The sequence below is a fragment of the Saccopteryx leptura genome, chromosome 1, assembly GCF_036850995.1.
Source record: "Saccopteryx leptura isolate mSacLep1 chromosome 1, mSacLep1_pri_phased_curated, whole genome shotgun sequence".
NCBI lineage: Eukaryota > Metazoa > Chordata > Mammalia > Chiroptera > Emballonuridae > Saccopteryx > Saccopteryx leptura.
In genome coordinates this window covers 126,703,160-126,717,938 of record NC_089503.1, presented here as the reverse complement: position 1 = coordinate 126,717,938, position 14,779 = coordinate 126,703,160, and the positions used below count along the sequence as shown (strand labels likewise).

At 39.3% G+C, this 14,779-nt stretch overlaps 1 protein-coding gene across 2 annotated transcripts in view; it reads right to left on the bottom strand.

The window, feature by feature from the left end:
• Window positions 1-14,779, bottom strand: part of SEMA5A (semaphorin 5A) — a 487,022-nt gene that overhangs the window by 82,884 nt on the left and 389,359 nt on the right. For both annotated transcript variants that reach the window (XM_066374585.1, XM_066374594.1), the window contains exon 13: window positions 4,511-4,628. In XM_066374585.1, coding sequence (XP_066230682.1) covers window positions 4,511-4,628 — 118 coding nt within the window. The remainder of the gene's footprint in view (window positions 1-4,510; window positions 4,629-14,779) is intronic.

The window sequence follows — 14,779 nt, the reverse complement described above, 5'->3', positions numbered from 1 at the left end:
TGAGTCTGAGAATTGATGGGTAGCAAATGCTCATTGGATGCCATGATTATCCCATAATATCACCCCCTCCTTTTTAAGGTAAGAGGAGGGGAGGTAGTGAGGCAGACTCTCACATGCTTCCTGACCTGGATCCACTAGTTAATCCCCTCTGGGGCCGGTGGTTAAGTACCAAACTATTTTTAATGCCTGAATTCAATGCACTCCAACAGAGCTATCCTCATTGCCTGGGGTCATGCTCAAACCAGTCGACCCACTTGGCTGCAGGAGGGGAACAGGGAGAGAAAAGGGAAAGGGGGGGAGAAGCAGATGGTCACTTCTCCTCTGTGCCCTGATCAGGAATCAAACCCAGGACATCCATAAGCTGGGCCGACACTCTATCCAATGAGCCACCAACCAGGGCCTCTCATCCCTTTTTATAAAGTATCCTGACCAAAGGCAACAGGAAACATCTTGTGGGGTCAATAATTATGTTATATTTGTCAAAAAAAATACATAGTAGATTTCATTACAAAATTTAGAAATAATATATCTCCCGCTATCTGAGCATGACATGCAGGTTTATCATTGCGTCCACTTATAGGCCACTGCCTTGGGGAAATGCTAACAGATGTGAATGGCAGTATCTGGTAAATTAGAAGTACGGGATCTATATCTTCATTTCTTTCCCAATGTAGTTTTAGAACCTGTAAACCCTTTAGGCTCTGGCCTCTGGTGTTGCCATCTATGTGGAGGGCTTTGGTTCCATCATTACTAAAGTCCACCTTCACTTTAAAGATGCTGATTACACTGTAGCCCAGGAAGAGTCCTGTAATTATAGACATATTTGGTCTATGTACTTTGCTTGTTATTGCATGATATAATTGGGAACAGGAACTCATTGTGTGATATGGTATGCAGGTAACCACGCACCCACAAAAAATATGGCAAGTATTCACGCATAAATACCAAGTAGATTCTCCAAACTATACTACCCTTGTTAAGCAACATTACAAGTTACAGAAATCCATAAACATTTTTAAATAGAGACCTTGTAGGGGAAAATAGGTCTTCACTAAGTTCCCGGGAAGGTTGTGGGGAGCCTATTGGCAACCTGAACTCTCCGAAGAGCAGAGGATCTAAACAGCAAAGGGCAGAGGTTTGACTGGAAAACTAACTTTGGGGAACTCAGCTGTGCTACATTGTTTGTCCAAGATTTGTGCAGATTTACAAGGTAGATTCCCACACAGGGCCTAATAGCAGTCTCAGCACATTCATCATCCCTGTAAACTTAGTGAGCTCCACCTAACAGGACCTCCTTCCATTATTAAACTTGGGCTTTTATATATTGGACATAAGATGGGTTGATCTCATTTAAAGACTCCTCAGCTTATAAAGCTTAATTTCTTTTGCCTAAAGATATGTAGGTAAAAAAAAGACTTTTATTTATTTATTTATTTGAATTTTGTATTTTAGTGAGAGGAGAGGAGGCAGAGAGAGACTCACACATGTGCCTGACTGGGATCCACCTGGCAAGCTCACTAGGAAGTGATAATCTGCCCATCTGGGGCCCTTGCTCTATTGCAACCAGAGCCATTTTTTAGCACCTGAGGAAGAGGCCATGGAGCCATCCTCAGAAGCTGGGGCCAGGTCACTCTAACTGAGTCATGGCTACTAGAGGGGAGTGGAAACAGAGAGAGAGAGAGAGAAAGAGAGAAAGAGAAAGAGAGAGAGAGAGAGAGAGAGAGAGAGAGAGAATGGGCAGGGATGGAGAAGAAGATGGGGGATTCTACTGTGTGTCCTGACCGGGAATCAAACCTGAGACATCTATATGCCAGGCTGACAGTACTACTGAGCCAACTGGCCAGGGCAAAAGAAACTTATTTTGCTGATTATAAGAGTTTATGTATTTTTAACATCTCTGAAATCTGCTGACGTCTTGCGTCTCATGGGAGCATTTTTCTCTCTTATAAAACAGTAGCATACTTCACAAACAATGGCATCTGAGAAATGATAAAATATGGTAGGTTTGGCCAATAAAACTAAGCCTTTCTTCCATTTCAGTCAAAAACAAAAAATAACACTGAATCAAATTACATTTTAATAGTTTTTTAAAAACATCTCTCTAAATTAAGACTGCTTTATATAAATGCTAATAATTTTCATCTAGCTCATTTTTTTCTAAAAAATAGATTGTTGGAAAAGGATATATAATTAAAGTATTAGTTGGGTTATATAAAATTTCCCATTTTTTATATGGTAGCCTACATGTATGAGAAAAATACATTGTTTTATTTCCTGACTGTTGCTCAAAGTGACATAATTTATTCTCTGTTCTTGGATGCTTTTCATGTTGCCAACTTATTGAAAGAGTATCTTGATATATGACACATTATAAAGGGTGATTGGATAAGGATGGTTTTGTGTAAGAAAATCACCTCAGACAAGGAAAAGAATGTTTTCGAAACCTTGTTATATGTTTTACTGATAGTAAATCAAAGATCACATCTCAGCCATAATTTTAAAGCAGAGAAAGTGGAGGACAGCCCCAACCCCAGGGGAGAATCATGTTGCCCTCTGACCTCCCTAAGTTTACGACAGAAACGTTCCTCTCAGCAGCAGTGACAACTTTAGTAACAACCCTCTAGTCACTTTTTAAATGTTGGATCATCTCTATTGTTGGACTATAGAAATATACAAGCTGCATATTTGTTATAAACCAAGTGGTGGCCTATGTACTTCCCATCGCGTAAGTAAGTAAGTCTCAGATATCCAGTAAAACAACCATGGGTCCTCGACCAATACCCTCACTGCTTAAGAAGAACTCTTATTATATTTGTTTGCTCTTTTTACCATTAAAAATTCAAGGTCAAATATCTAGAAGAAGATGTGTTGATTCTCCTGGAGTACACGTCTGTGCATTAGAGCTGCATTTCAGAGACTGAACATTGTTTCCTCCAGCTGCAAAGAATGGAAGTTGAACACCGCTGTGTTTGTTGAATGTTGTTCAGAAATGAAAAGGGACTTGGAACACTGGCATTTTAAAAATCAATTTCAAAAGATGCTGCAGAAAAGTTTGCTTCTAAAACCAGCAAGCTAAAGCTCTAACCCAAAGGACAAGCAGCTAACCCCCTTGCAAAAATCTTCTAGGAGCCAGGATGAGGTTATCCATTCACTGTTGCGGTGAAAGGCCTTGATCTTGTGCCCACATCTGGGTAAGGACAGTAGTTAGTTAATAGCCCTGGCCTTCCTCATGCTACTCTGCCTGATTTTCCCACTTGCAAATGTTAGGATAGTCTTCATGGACATGGGCTGGGATAACAGAATTAGCAGACTCCTTGATAGAAAGCAGACCCACAGTTCACATGACTCAAGTAGTTCTGTGTTGAAGAAACAGCATAGATTTCAAATAGCAGAATGTGTCATTTCCCTTCTCAGCCCTGTCTTGCAGAGGAATGCCAGAGCCAACAGTCACAGACATCAACAATTAAGGTGAGAGCAAAGTAACTTAATAAATCTGCAAATGTATGAGCTAATATCTGTTAATCATATTCTCTGAGAAGAAAAAAAAAGTGAGATTATTTAATTAAGGGTTCAAAAGACAAAGGAAAATAAAAATCAAGTGGTTCTTGGAAGTGAGGACCAAACTAAAAAACTGGCAGAAGAGGTTGTAGAATCTGTTTTCTTGGATTCAGAATCTGACTCTAAATGCAAGCTAGTCTCTCTTCACTTGGAAGGATTCACTGTGGGAATATACATTAGACTGTTTCTCTCAGACCTTGCTGTGACCCTGGGCAGGATCTACAAGACTGTCCCATATGGGGTTCAATGGTAGTAACATCCTTAGTTCATTCCTTTAAAAGCTCTACTTATCTCGGCTCTGGAACGATAGCTCCTGAGGGAAACTGATGGGTGTGGACAGTACTATACTGCTCTCAGAAATTAGGGTGTATTTTATCACTTCATATATATTTTGAAATGTCCTCTAATTTTTGTGAGTAGTATATTTTATTGTATTATTATTTTTTGTTTTTTGTATTTTTCCAAAGTTAGAAGTGGGGAGGCAGACAGATTTCCTCATGTGCCTGATCAGGATCCACCCAGCATGCTCACCAGGGGGTGATGCTCTGCCCATCTGGGTAGTTGCTACATTGCAGCTGGAGTCACTCTAGCACCTGAGGCAGAGGCCATAGAGCCGTCCTCAGTGCCTGGGTCAACTTTGCTCCAATGGAGCCTTGGCTGCAGGAGGGGAAGAGAGAAACAGAGAGGAAGGAGAGGGGGAGGGGTGGAGAAGCAGATGGGTACTTCTCCTGTGTGCCCTGACCAGGAATCCAACCTGTGACTTCCACACACCAGGCCAATGCTCTACTGTTGAGCCAACCGGCCAGGGCAGCAGTATATTTTATTAATGCTATAAAAGGTACAACAGTTCACATCAAATTCTGCAGATAAAAATCTGAGAATAACACAGATATTACAGCCATTTTTATGCTGTGGACAATATATTCTGAGGACCAAGGACATGGACACTTACAGGACAGGTAGAGATGGTCTGCTCCCACTGAGTCATGCTCAGGCTCTCCTCCAGACTTGTGCATTTCTTCATCACCACGTCCCAGCCACAGTAAGGGTCCTGGGCCCCAATGCAGGCGCTGGAAACATACACCCACGTGTCAATAGAGAGGCAGCTTAACAATAAACTATAATGGTCAACAGAGATGCAGCTTAACCATAAACTAAGATGCAAACTAAGGCAAGCCTAGCCCTTATGAACTAATACGGGAACGAGTTATGCAGTTTCAGCAGGCATATGAGAGAACATAGCTACCTGTACACATCTGGGAGTATCCAATTAAAATTAAATAACAACTTTCATTGAAATACCTATTTTATTTTTCTAAGATAGAGGGCACATGACTAAATGACTACTGTGTCAACATGAACCTTTTGATGTCCTTAACAGAGCTGAAGTCAGAATTTGCAATGTTCAAAAATACTAATAGCTGTTATTACCACCACCACCACCATCATCCTAGTAACAATAAATATTATTTGTTGAAAACCTACTGTGATATGTCAAGTTATCCCATTTAGACAAAAACAACTTTTATAGGGAGGCATTATTATTATTATTTTCTATCATCACTAGAATCATCATCAGTACCACCATCATCACTATCATCATCACTATCATCAATATCTTAATAACAGATATTATTTGTTGAAAATCTACTGTGATATATCAAGTTATTACATCATTTACACATCTAAAAAACTGTAATGAGGGAGGTATTGATGAAACACAAAGAATACAAAGACACAAAAATATATGAAATTGGCCAGAAGACAAACAAATACACCCAAACCCCTGCAACATGGTTAGTTCAAATTTAATAAAATAAATAAGTCTTCTTTTTCAGTATCATAGCTTAAAAATGTATTAAAATTTTAAGTTAAGAGTAGTTTAATATAGCTACCTACAATATTCAACATATTATTCAGAAATATTATAGAGAGTATATATTTCATTTTAGCTTTGTCTCAATGAAGGAGTTCATATAGAACCTGGATTTTGTCTCTTATGTTATAATATAATGGAAGGTAGACGTGGAGATGGAGGAAGCAGAAAGAGGTGAGAGTGATAGAGCCAAAATTATACAGCCCCACAGACAAGCAAGGCAGTGAACACCCAGGAATACTCTCTCTGAGGGGCTAAGAGGTCAGATGCAAGAAATGGATGTGAAGAAAGGATGGTAGGTACTACATGGTAGTTTCATGTCTTTATAGCGTTACAAAGGAGAATATGTCTTAGTTACCAATTAGTCAAACATGGGACCAGTGAGGTAGTACAAACAATAATCTGGTTAATATTAATGGTATAAAAAACAGTAATTAATACACCAAATATGTTAGCCATGTATAAAACATTGTTATAAGAACCTTACTTCAAGCCCTGGCTGATTGGCTCAGTGGTAGAGTGTCGAACTGGTGTGTGGATGTTCTGGGTTTGATTCCCGGTCAGGGCACACAGGAAAAGTATCATCTGTTTTTCCACTCCTCCCTCTCTCTCTTCACTCTCTCTCCCTCTCTGTCTCTCTTTTCCTACACTCCTGCAGCCAAGACTTGATTAGAGCGAGTTGGCCCCGGCACTGAGGATGGCTCCATGGCCTCTACCTCAGGCGCTAAAAAAAAAAATGGCTCCAGTTGCAACCAAGCAAGGGCCCCAGATGGGCAGAGCATGGCCCTCTAGTGGGCTTTCCAGGTGGATCCCAGTTCGGGAGCATGCAGAATTCTCTCTCTGCCTACCCTCCTCTCACTAAAAATATAATAAAATTTTTTTAAAAAAGAAAAGAAAAAGAATCTTACTTCTATTAGCTCACTAGAACTCATAGAACCTTATAAATATAGAATCACAATTAGCTACTACATTTGCTTCCACTTTCAAATGAAAACACAGCTAGGGAAGATATGTCTAAAGAAAATAAATCAAGCAATCGAGGTATAAAATTATTATTTAACTTACTATACAATTATTATTTATTAGCCACCTAAAATATTCAAACAGAAATGGTTATAATTGGTGTTTCTTGCAGCAGGACTAGGACTAAGGACTAAGTTGAGGAGGGAAGGGGTTTGAAACAATAACCTGTCACCATAACCTCAATCGAACTTTTCAATAAGTGACCAGGCACTTATTAAAAGGTAATCTAGGCCCTGGTCGATTCGTTCAGTTGATAGAGTATTAGACTGGTGTGTGGACATCTTGGGTTTGATCTCTGGTCAGGGCACACATGAGAAGCGATCATCTGCTTCTCTTCCCCTCCCTCTTCCCCTTCTAGCAACCAGTGGTTTGGTTAGTGCATGCATCAACCTCAGGCACTAAAAATAGCTGGGATGATTCAACCATTGGCCTCAGACAGGGGTTGCCAAGTAGATCCTGGTCAAGGTGAATGAGGAAATCTGTCTATCTTCCCTCCTCTTACTTAAAAAAAAATGTAATTTGCTGCCTGACCTGTGGTGGCGCAGTGGATAAAGCGTCAACCTGGAAATGCTGAGGTTGCCAGTTTGAAACCCTGGGCTTGCCTGGTCAAGGCACATATGGGAGTTGATGCTTCCAGCTCCTCCCCACCTTCTCTCTCTGTCTCTCTCCTCTCTCTCTCCCTTTCTGTCTCTCTCTCTCTCCCTTTCTCTCTCCTCTCTAAAATGAATAAATTAAAAAAAATTAAAAAAATGTAATTTAAGGCATATGAAAATTTTCAAGAGTTTATTTTAACAAACATTCATTCTAACTGAGCAGCGTCAAACTGAAAATGGTTAGCAGGCTCCTCAGACGGGAGGTAAGGGAGAGGTTTTTATAGGAAATCATAGGAGCAAAGCAAGAAAATTATTTGATTGGCTCTAGCTTATAAGTGGTTGCCTTATTTGGGAAAGCCTGGCTGGCTGTGTGCAATTGGTTGTTCCTAAGTTTCATTTGCTGGCTTCCAATGCATTGGCTGTAGTTTCGATTCTGGTTTGCTTACCCTGACTACCAAGGCATTAGAGCCACTCCAGTCCAAAGGCCTCCTTGTTTAATTACTTTAATGCAAGTATATTTTATAATGCAAATATTTTACATTCGTGCCATAAAAAAGAGAGAGAAAAAAACTAACAACAAATAAAATAGTAAGAAAGGACAAAGTAAAGACCTTGCTTCTTCAGAAGTAAATACAGTTGATACTTATGTATTTTGGAGATAGTGTCTCTATACAAATACATGTGCATATATGGAATTGTTGTTTATATATACAACAATTGTATGTAACACATGCAAAGGGGACTGTACGCACAGCCTCATATTTTACTTTTTACACATAATTATACATATATCATGACATTTTTTCTTGTCAGTAAATACAGCTATACCTTACTTTCTTTAAAATCTATATAATAATAGCCTGACCAGGTGGTGGTGCAGTGAATAGAGCGTTGGACTGGGATGCACAAGACCCAGGTCCGAGGCCCCGAGGTCGTCAGCTTGAGCGTGGGCTCATCTGGTTTGAACAAAAGCTCACCGCTTGGACCCAAGGTCGCTGGCTCAAACAAGGGGTTACTCGGTCTGCTGAAGGCCCGTGGTCAAGGCACATAAGAGAAAGCAATCAATGAACAACTAAGGTGTCGCAACGAAAAACTGATGATTGATGCTTTTCATCTCTCTCTGTTCCTGTCTGTCTGTCCCTATCTGTCTCTCTCTCTGTCCCTGTGAAAAAGAAAAAAAATCTGTATAATATTCTGTTACCATGACAAGCCAATACTTATTTAAATCCTTGAAAGCTTGGCTGCAATGCATATCTTTGTACATACTGTACAAACTGTCTACATGATAAATGTCTATTGATGAATTAAAAGTTATGGGTATTAATAATTTTGTAACAACTAACAGTATTAGGGTTGCCTCTTTTTCTCTCTGCTTCATGCTGGATGTAGCCTTTAAAAAACAAACAAACAAACAAAAAAAACTTAGCCCTTTCTGATAGATGAAAATTCAATTTTCTAGTCATTTGTTTTATTTAATTGTGAGATGAAGATGTAGTGTGTCTGTGTAGTTATTGATTATCTGTATTTTTGTCTGTGTAGACATCTGTTTATAACCAATTCCTGCTTCTGTTTCTTGTTAACTGGGTCATTGGTTTCAGTGTTTTTTTTCTGTGGTCATTGGAAGCAAAACTTCTGTGTTAAAAAAAATTAACCCTTTGTCAATAGTATTTTTTCACTACTTTTTCCATTTGTTTATTTCCAAATGTTTGTTATTTCCAAATGTTTTATTCTTGAGATACAAATGTTTTTAAATTTTATGAGGTTTTTTCCTCATAAAATAGCATCTGGATTTTGTGCCATGTTTAGAAAGAGCTTCTACATTGAAAAAAGTCATAAAGGGTTCGATTCCCGGCCAGGGCACACAGGAGAAGCGCCCATTTGCTTCGCCACCCCCCCCTCCTTCCTCTCTGTCTCTCTCTTCCCCTCCCGCAGCCAAGGCTCCATTGGAGCAAAGATGGCCCGGGCGCTGGGGATGGCTCTGTGGCCTCTGCCCCAGGCGCTAGAGTGGCTCTGGTCGCGGCAGAGCGACGCCCCGGAGGGGCAGAGCATCGCCCCCTGGTGGGCAGAGCGTCGCCCCTGGTGGGCGTGCCGGGTGGATCCCGGTCGGGCGCATGCGGGAGTCTGTCTGACTGTCTCTCCCTGTTTCCAGCTTCAGAAAAATGAAAAGAAAAAAAAAAAAAAAAAAAAAAGAAAAAAGTCATAAAAACATTTACCCACAATTCCTTCTGATTCTTCCCGGGCATCATTTTATTTGTCCCTTTATCACTGATCCATCTGAAATGTATTTTTTTTTTTTTTCTTTCTGAAGCTGGAAATGGGGAGAGACAGTCAGACAGACTCCAGCATGCGCCCGACCGGGATCCACCCGGCACGCCCACCAGGGGGCGACGCTCTGCCCACCAGGGGGCGATGCTCTGCCCCTCCGGGGTGTCGCTCTTTTGCGACCAGAGCCACTCTAGCGCCTGGGGCAGAGGTCAAGGAGCCATCCCCAGCGCCCGGGCCATCTTTGCTCCAATGGAGCCTTGGCTGTGGGATGGGAAGAGAGAGACAGAGAGGAAGGAGGGGGGGTGGTGGAGAAGCAAATGGGCGCTTCTCCTATGTGCTCTGGCCGGGAATCGAACCCGGGTCCCCCACACGCCAGGCCGACGCTCTACCGCTGAGCCAACCGGCCAGGGCCTGAAATGTATTTTAGTAACTTTCCTTTCCTCCCCTCCAAAAAATTAAAAAACAAACAAAGAAAAACCATCTATTTTAATCTAAATTATTCATAACTCCTACTAACAAAAGCAGATTCAAAGCTTCGAAGTAAGAGTAAGAAAGCTGTGTCCAGTATCCTTTTCTGTTTTCTATTAAATTCAGGTAGCATCTTTTTCAAACACAAGTTTACACCAGAGCGTGTGGACATTGGCTTTTAAAAATACCTTATTCTTGAGGTCTGAAATATAATTTCTAATAATTTACTCTTTTAAATAAAATTTTATTTCAATGATCAGTTCCATTGAATAAAATTTGACTTGTATTTACAGTATATAAAACAAAGCCAGAATTTTTCAATTTTAAAAACTCACCATTTTTTAGACACATAATTGATTTAATAACATCTTTGAGGGGAGTAGGGGATAGAAAAGATGAGAACTAATAACTGTGTAAAAGACCAGAGAAAGTATACATTTGTATATATATGAAATAAGATTATGTCACATAATGGAACTTGGCCCGCGGACAGCAAATTCTCTTTACTGCCTACGCAGACATAGGAAAATACCTGGAGGACATTTCCTTCAACTGCAACCTGTGAGACAGACAAGAGCAAAGAGTGAGAACTAAAACCCTTCTGCCTGCTGCTGCAACCTCATCCAGCTGTGAATGTGGGATATGACCCACAATGTCCTAGTCTTACTAATGGTCTGGCTGACAGAATGCATAGTAAATGTCACACACGTCAGATCCGTTTTCATGCTGGTGACTGATAGGGCAAAGCTATGCTTACAGAAGTTATTCAAAAGGCCTGAATTCCTTTTTATGTTTCTTACTAAAGCAACATTAGACAAAATTAAAATTATGAAAAAGGGACTATCCCTCTAATTCCCTAACTGTGCCCAGAGCATCCCCTTGCAATGTTGCCTGGAGAAATGAAACAATGCCACTGGGCTACACAGAATACTTCAAGCTATTTTAAATAAAAAGCTGCTTGTATAAATGTCACTTTCTTCCCATAGTGCTGCCAGTTTTGCCTGCTCTTAACATTCTACTTAGCCCTTAAAGTATTAAAACTTCTCTACAAACACAAATGCCCATTCATTAAAAACATCATGTATATAGAAATGTTTTCCTCACTTAAAAGATTTTACCCCATGAATGAAATTCTGATGAGCTCCACCTTTATTCTAAATTATACTTTAAAAAAACAAGCCATCATAACTTCTTCTTATTATTTTTATAAAAAGAGAGAAAGAAAAGGAGAAAAGGTAAGGAAGGAAAGAGGTGAGAAACATCAACTTATAGTTACACTCACTTTAACTTTTTCGTTTGCTTGCTTTTTTTATTGATTGCTTCTCATATGTGCCCTGATGGTGAAGAGGTTCCTCAAGCTGAGCCAGAGTCTTTGGCGCTTCAAGCCAGCAATCTTTGGGCTGAAGCCTGCAATTTTGGGATCATGTCAATGATCCTGTGCTCCAGCCAGTGACCCCACACTCAATCTGGCAAGTCTGCGCTCAAGCCCAGGAGCCCAGACTCCAGCCAGTGACCTCGGGTTTTCGAACTGGAGACCTCTGCCTGCTGGGTCAATGCTCTATCCGCTGTGCCACCACTGGTAAGGCATAACTTATCTTTCTGGAAGGTGTGTCTTTTGAAGAGACCATGTGGAAAATCACAGACTTCTTGTTAACCATCATGAAAGGGGTTTTTCTTTATTTTACTTTGAAAATGTTTTTCTTTCTGTGATGAAACTTTTGAACTTTCTCATTTTGTAAATAACCTTAGATTTTCTCAGTTGACATATTGCCCTGGTTTAAATTGAAATTACCTAAATTCAGAAAACGTGTTGATTAATTTGAAACCCCATTTATTTAGAGTCTGTTGTACAGCTAAATGCATATTTAGAGTCAGGCTTTAATTCTATTGTAGAAGAAGGGTAAATTACTCCCCTTTTCACAGGACATTGACTAATATTTCTCTAAATCTTCCTTTACATTTTAAAGTTGGCAGTTATTCTATTTGATAATTTGAGTAATAGTACAATAGGTAAATTCATTAAAACCTTTTCACTGTATTTCTAAAAAATTTGAGCTAACTACTGAATATGCTTCCCTTGCATATTAGATTGTCTAAGTAGAAATAACTATCTGGCTTGTTTTTATCACACTAATTACCATTATATCTGTTTATTTTTTATGTTAAGAATTTTTGCCATATTAACAAAATGAATTCATTAAACATGGGTTGTTAGAGGTGTTTCAATGATTCATTCATGCAGCTCATACTTAAGAGCACTTGCTATGAATGAACTAGACTTTGAAGGCAGTGGGTGTACTATGGCAAACAAAACACACATAGTCAGTGTACGTTATGCCAAAGAACTTCCCTTTTAGTAAAGAAAATAAAACATTAAATAATTACACTGATACATAGCAACAACCAGTTGAAAAAGAAAAATCACAAGAAAATAAAAGGGGGGGGATGTCAAACTGCTCTTGTACAGGTGTTCTGCTCTTCCAGGAAACCTATCAGAAAGCTCAACCCCGAACTGCTGGCTGCCTAATGCACAGCTAAGAAAAGCTAAGAGCCTACTACAACAGGATGTGACCCAAGGGATATTTTTAGTACACCTTCTTTTTCTTAGAAAGACATATTCCTCTGTAACAATAATATGTAATTAATATAATGATTAATTTGTTAATATAAATAATAATATGGTTATAGTAAACTCTTTGGCCAAAAGGAAAAGAAGAATGTGCTCATACCATCATAGTAGGTAAAAGTAGTTTGCATAGAAGAAGGCAGGGGCAGCTCATGGCATCTCTTTGCGTTTATAATTCGAGGTTCTTTTTCTTAGTGAGACTCCCTCCCAGGCGGTATACGCTTCAAGCACCACAGCACCTACATGCTCCCTTGACTATTTCAGAAGTGTGACTTCTGTTTCTTAATCTACCAGTCAAGTCCCACCTTCCACACATCTCGACTGTCCCTTTTCTACCCTGTCCAGGACCAGCAGGTGTTAACTTGGGACTTTGCTGAAGGACACTGGGTGCCAGCCTAAGCCCACTTTGCATCTCTTTTACGAAGTGCTCTTCACAGCTGTAATTAGCATGTTGATGAATGTACTTTCTCTTTCCCTCTTCTATTTTTTAAGCAGGTGTAATGATGCAAACACATAATATCTTCCTTTTTCCAATTACTATAACATCACATAGATGTCTTCATAGTCATCTCATAGTCATCATTTAATGGCTTTAGAATAGCCCACTGAGCAAATAACCCATTGAATAAGTATGTCATAACTTGTTAATTAAGTCCCATACTATTGGAAATTTAGGACTGGAACACTGGTTGTGATTCAGATATAACTTAAAAAAAATAATTGGACAGGGATATCAGGCTCAGAGATTAGGTCCCAGTGTAGTCCATCCAAGATCAGCTGTAATGACAAATCAATTTGGGATGAAGTCTAAGGCAACTCCAGGACCCTTTGGATCTAATCCACAATAGGTATCTGGTAGATTTTATTTGTGCCCACATTTCTCATTAGATTCTGAGCCCCATGGAGACAGGGTCAGGGCTGCCTCATCCATCATTACCCACTCAGGGCCTGGCTTAGTGCTTGGCACATGTTAACTTCAATAAATATACTAGGAATGAGTTGACAAAGGAAAATCCACAGTCTTTAGAGGCCACACTAAAGCCAACACAAACAAAAACTCAACACACTGAGATTCGGAAAGTATTAAATTCATATTGGAGGGAGATAGTTTGTAAAATGGGTACAGATAAAAATACCTTTCTGAATGTTTATGTGATTAATAACTGAATGGCCAAAGTTGTCTTACTGGGGACATTGTGGGGATCCTGCAATTCTTTCTGTAAGTGTGTATTTCCCATTAGGCAGATGCTGTCTTAGAGGATATTTAATTAATAAAGGTGTGAACCAAACAATTCCACCTTTTAAAACTTTGCCCTTTCAAACAATAAGGGTCTTAATTTCCATACTAATTTTCTCAATGAAGCATTAATTTCTTTAACTAAATAATAACTAGTACAGGTTGGCTGAATTAAGAGTGACTTAGGATACACATTGACAATTAGAGCTAAATTTTCTTAATGGTTTCATTTTCCACTCCAGTTTGATAAAGCAAAATTTGAAAGGCATATGTCTGCTAGTTGATATATAGGCTATGATTCTTTCAGTTTTTGCCTTTTCCTCTCTCCTCAATTAGTTTTTGTCATAAAGCAAAACAAAAACACCTAAGGGCCAAGAGTTTTCAACCCTTGGGCTAAAGTTTTACATCACTACACTTTTCTGTAAAGGGTGTTTTCCTTCCATAAGAACTTAGGTTTTCTTTTCAAGTTACACAGTAAAATAGCAGAGAAGGAAGAGGGAGAGTGTCCATTTGTTAATTTGATACATATATACTGTGCTTGTCTGGGATGGGCCACCATGATGGAGGCTGCACAGAACCTGGACAGACAGACAACGCCCAGTCCCCGGAAACGCTGCCCCTGTGAGCTGAGTGAAGCCTGCCCATGTGCGGAACTCAAAATTCTAGTTTCTGTTCTCTGACTGATGTGGCTCTGGGCATTTTTTCTAATTCTGATCCAGCCCTCTCTATAAAATGTTCACTCTACAACCTGATAGTTTTATCTCATCTTCTAACTGTGATAGAAAGTAAAGACTATATAAGTATCCAAGGGACTACTATGTATAAAGTACATGACTTTCTAACCACTTAGCTGTACATCTGAAACTACTGCAGAATAAAATGGAATATAACCTGTAATTGAAAAATGAAAATATGTCTAATTTATGTAAGCATTAAAAAAAAGAACATATAAGTATCCAGAGAAGGAAACACCATCCTCTTCAGAAAATATTAAGGTATAGAGTTATTTATATATAATTTGTAATTAATTTAGGACATTTAACAGCTAAGTTTAAAACCAGTACATATAATGTTTTAAGGTGCATTCATTTACCCCTTCACAAGGTATATATGACAATAATTTAGGAGTCAGC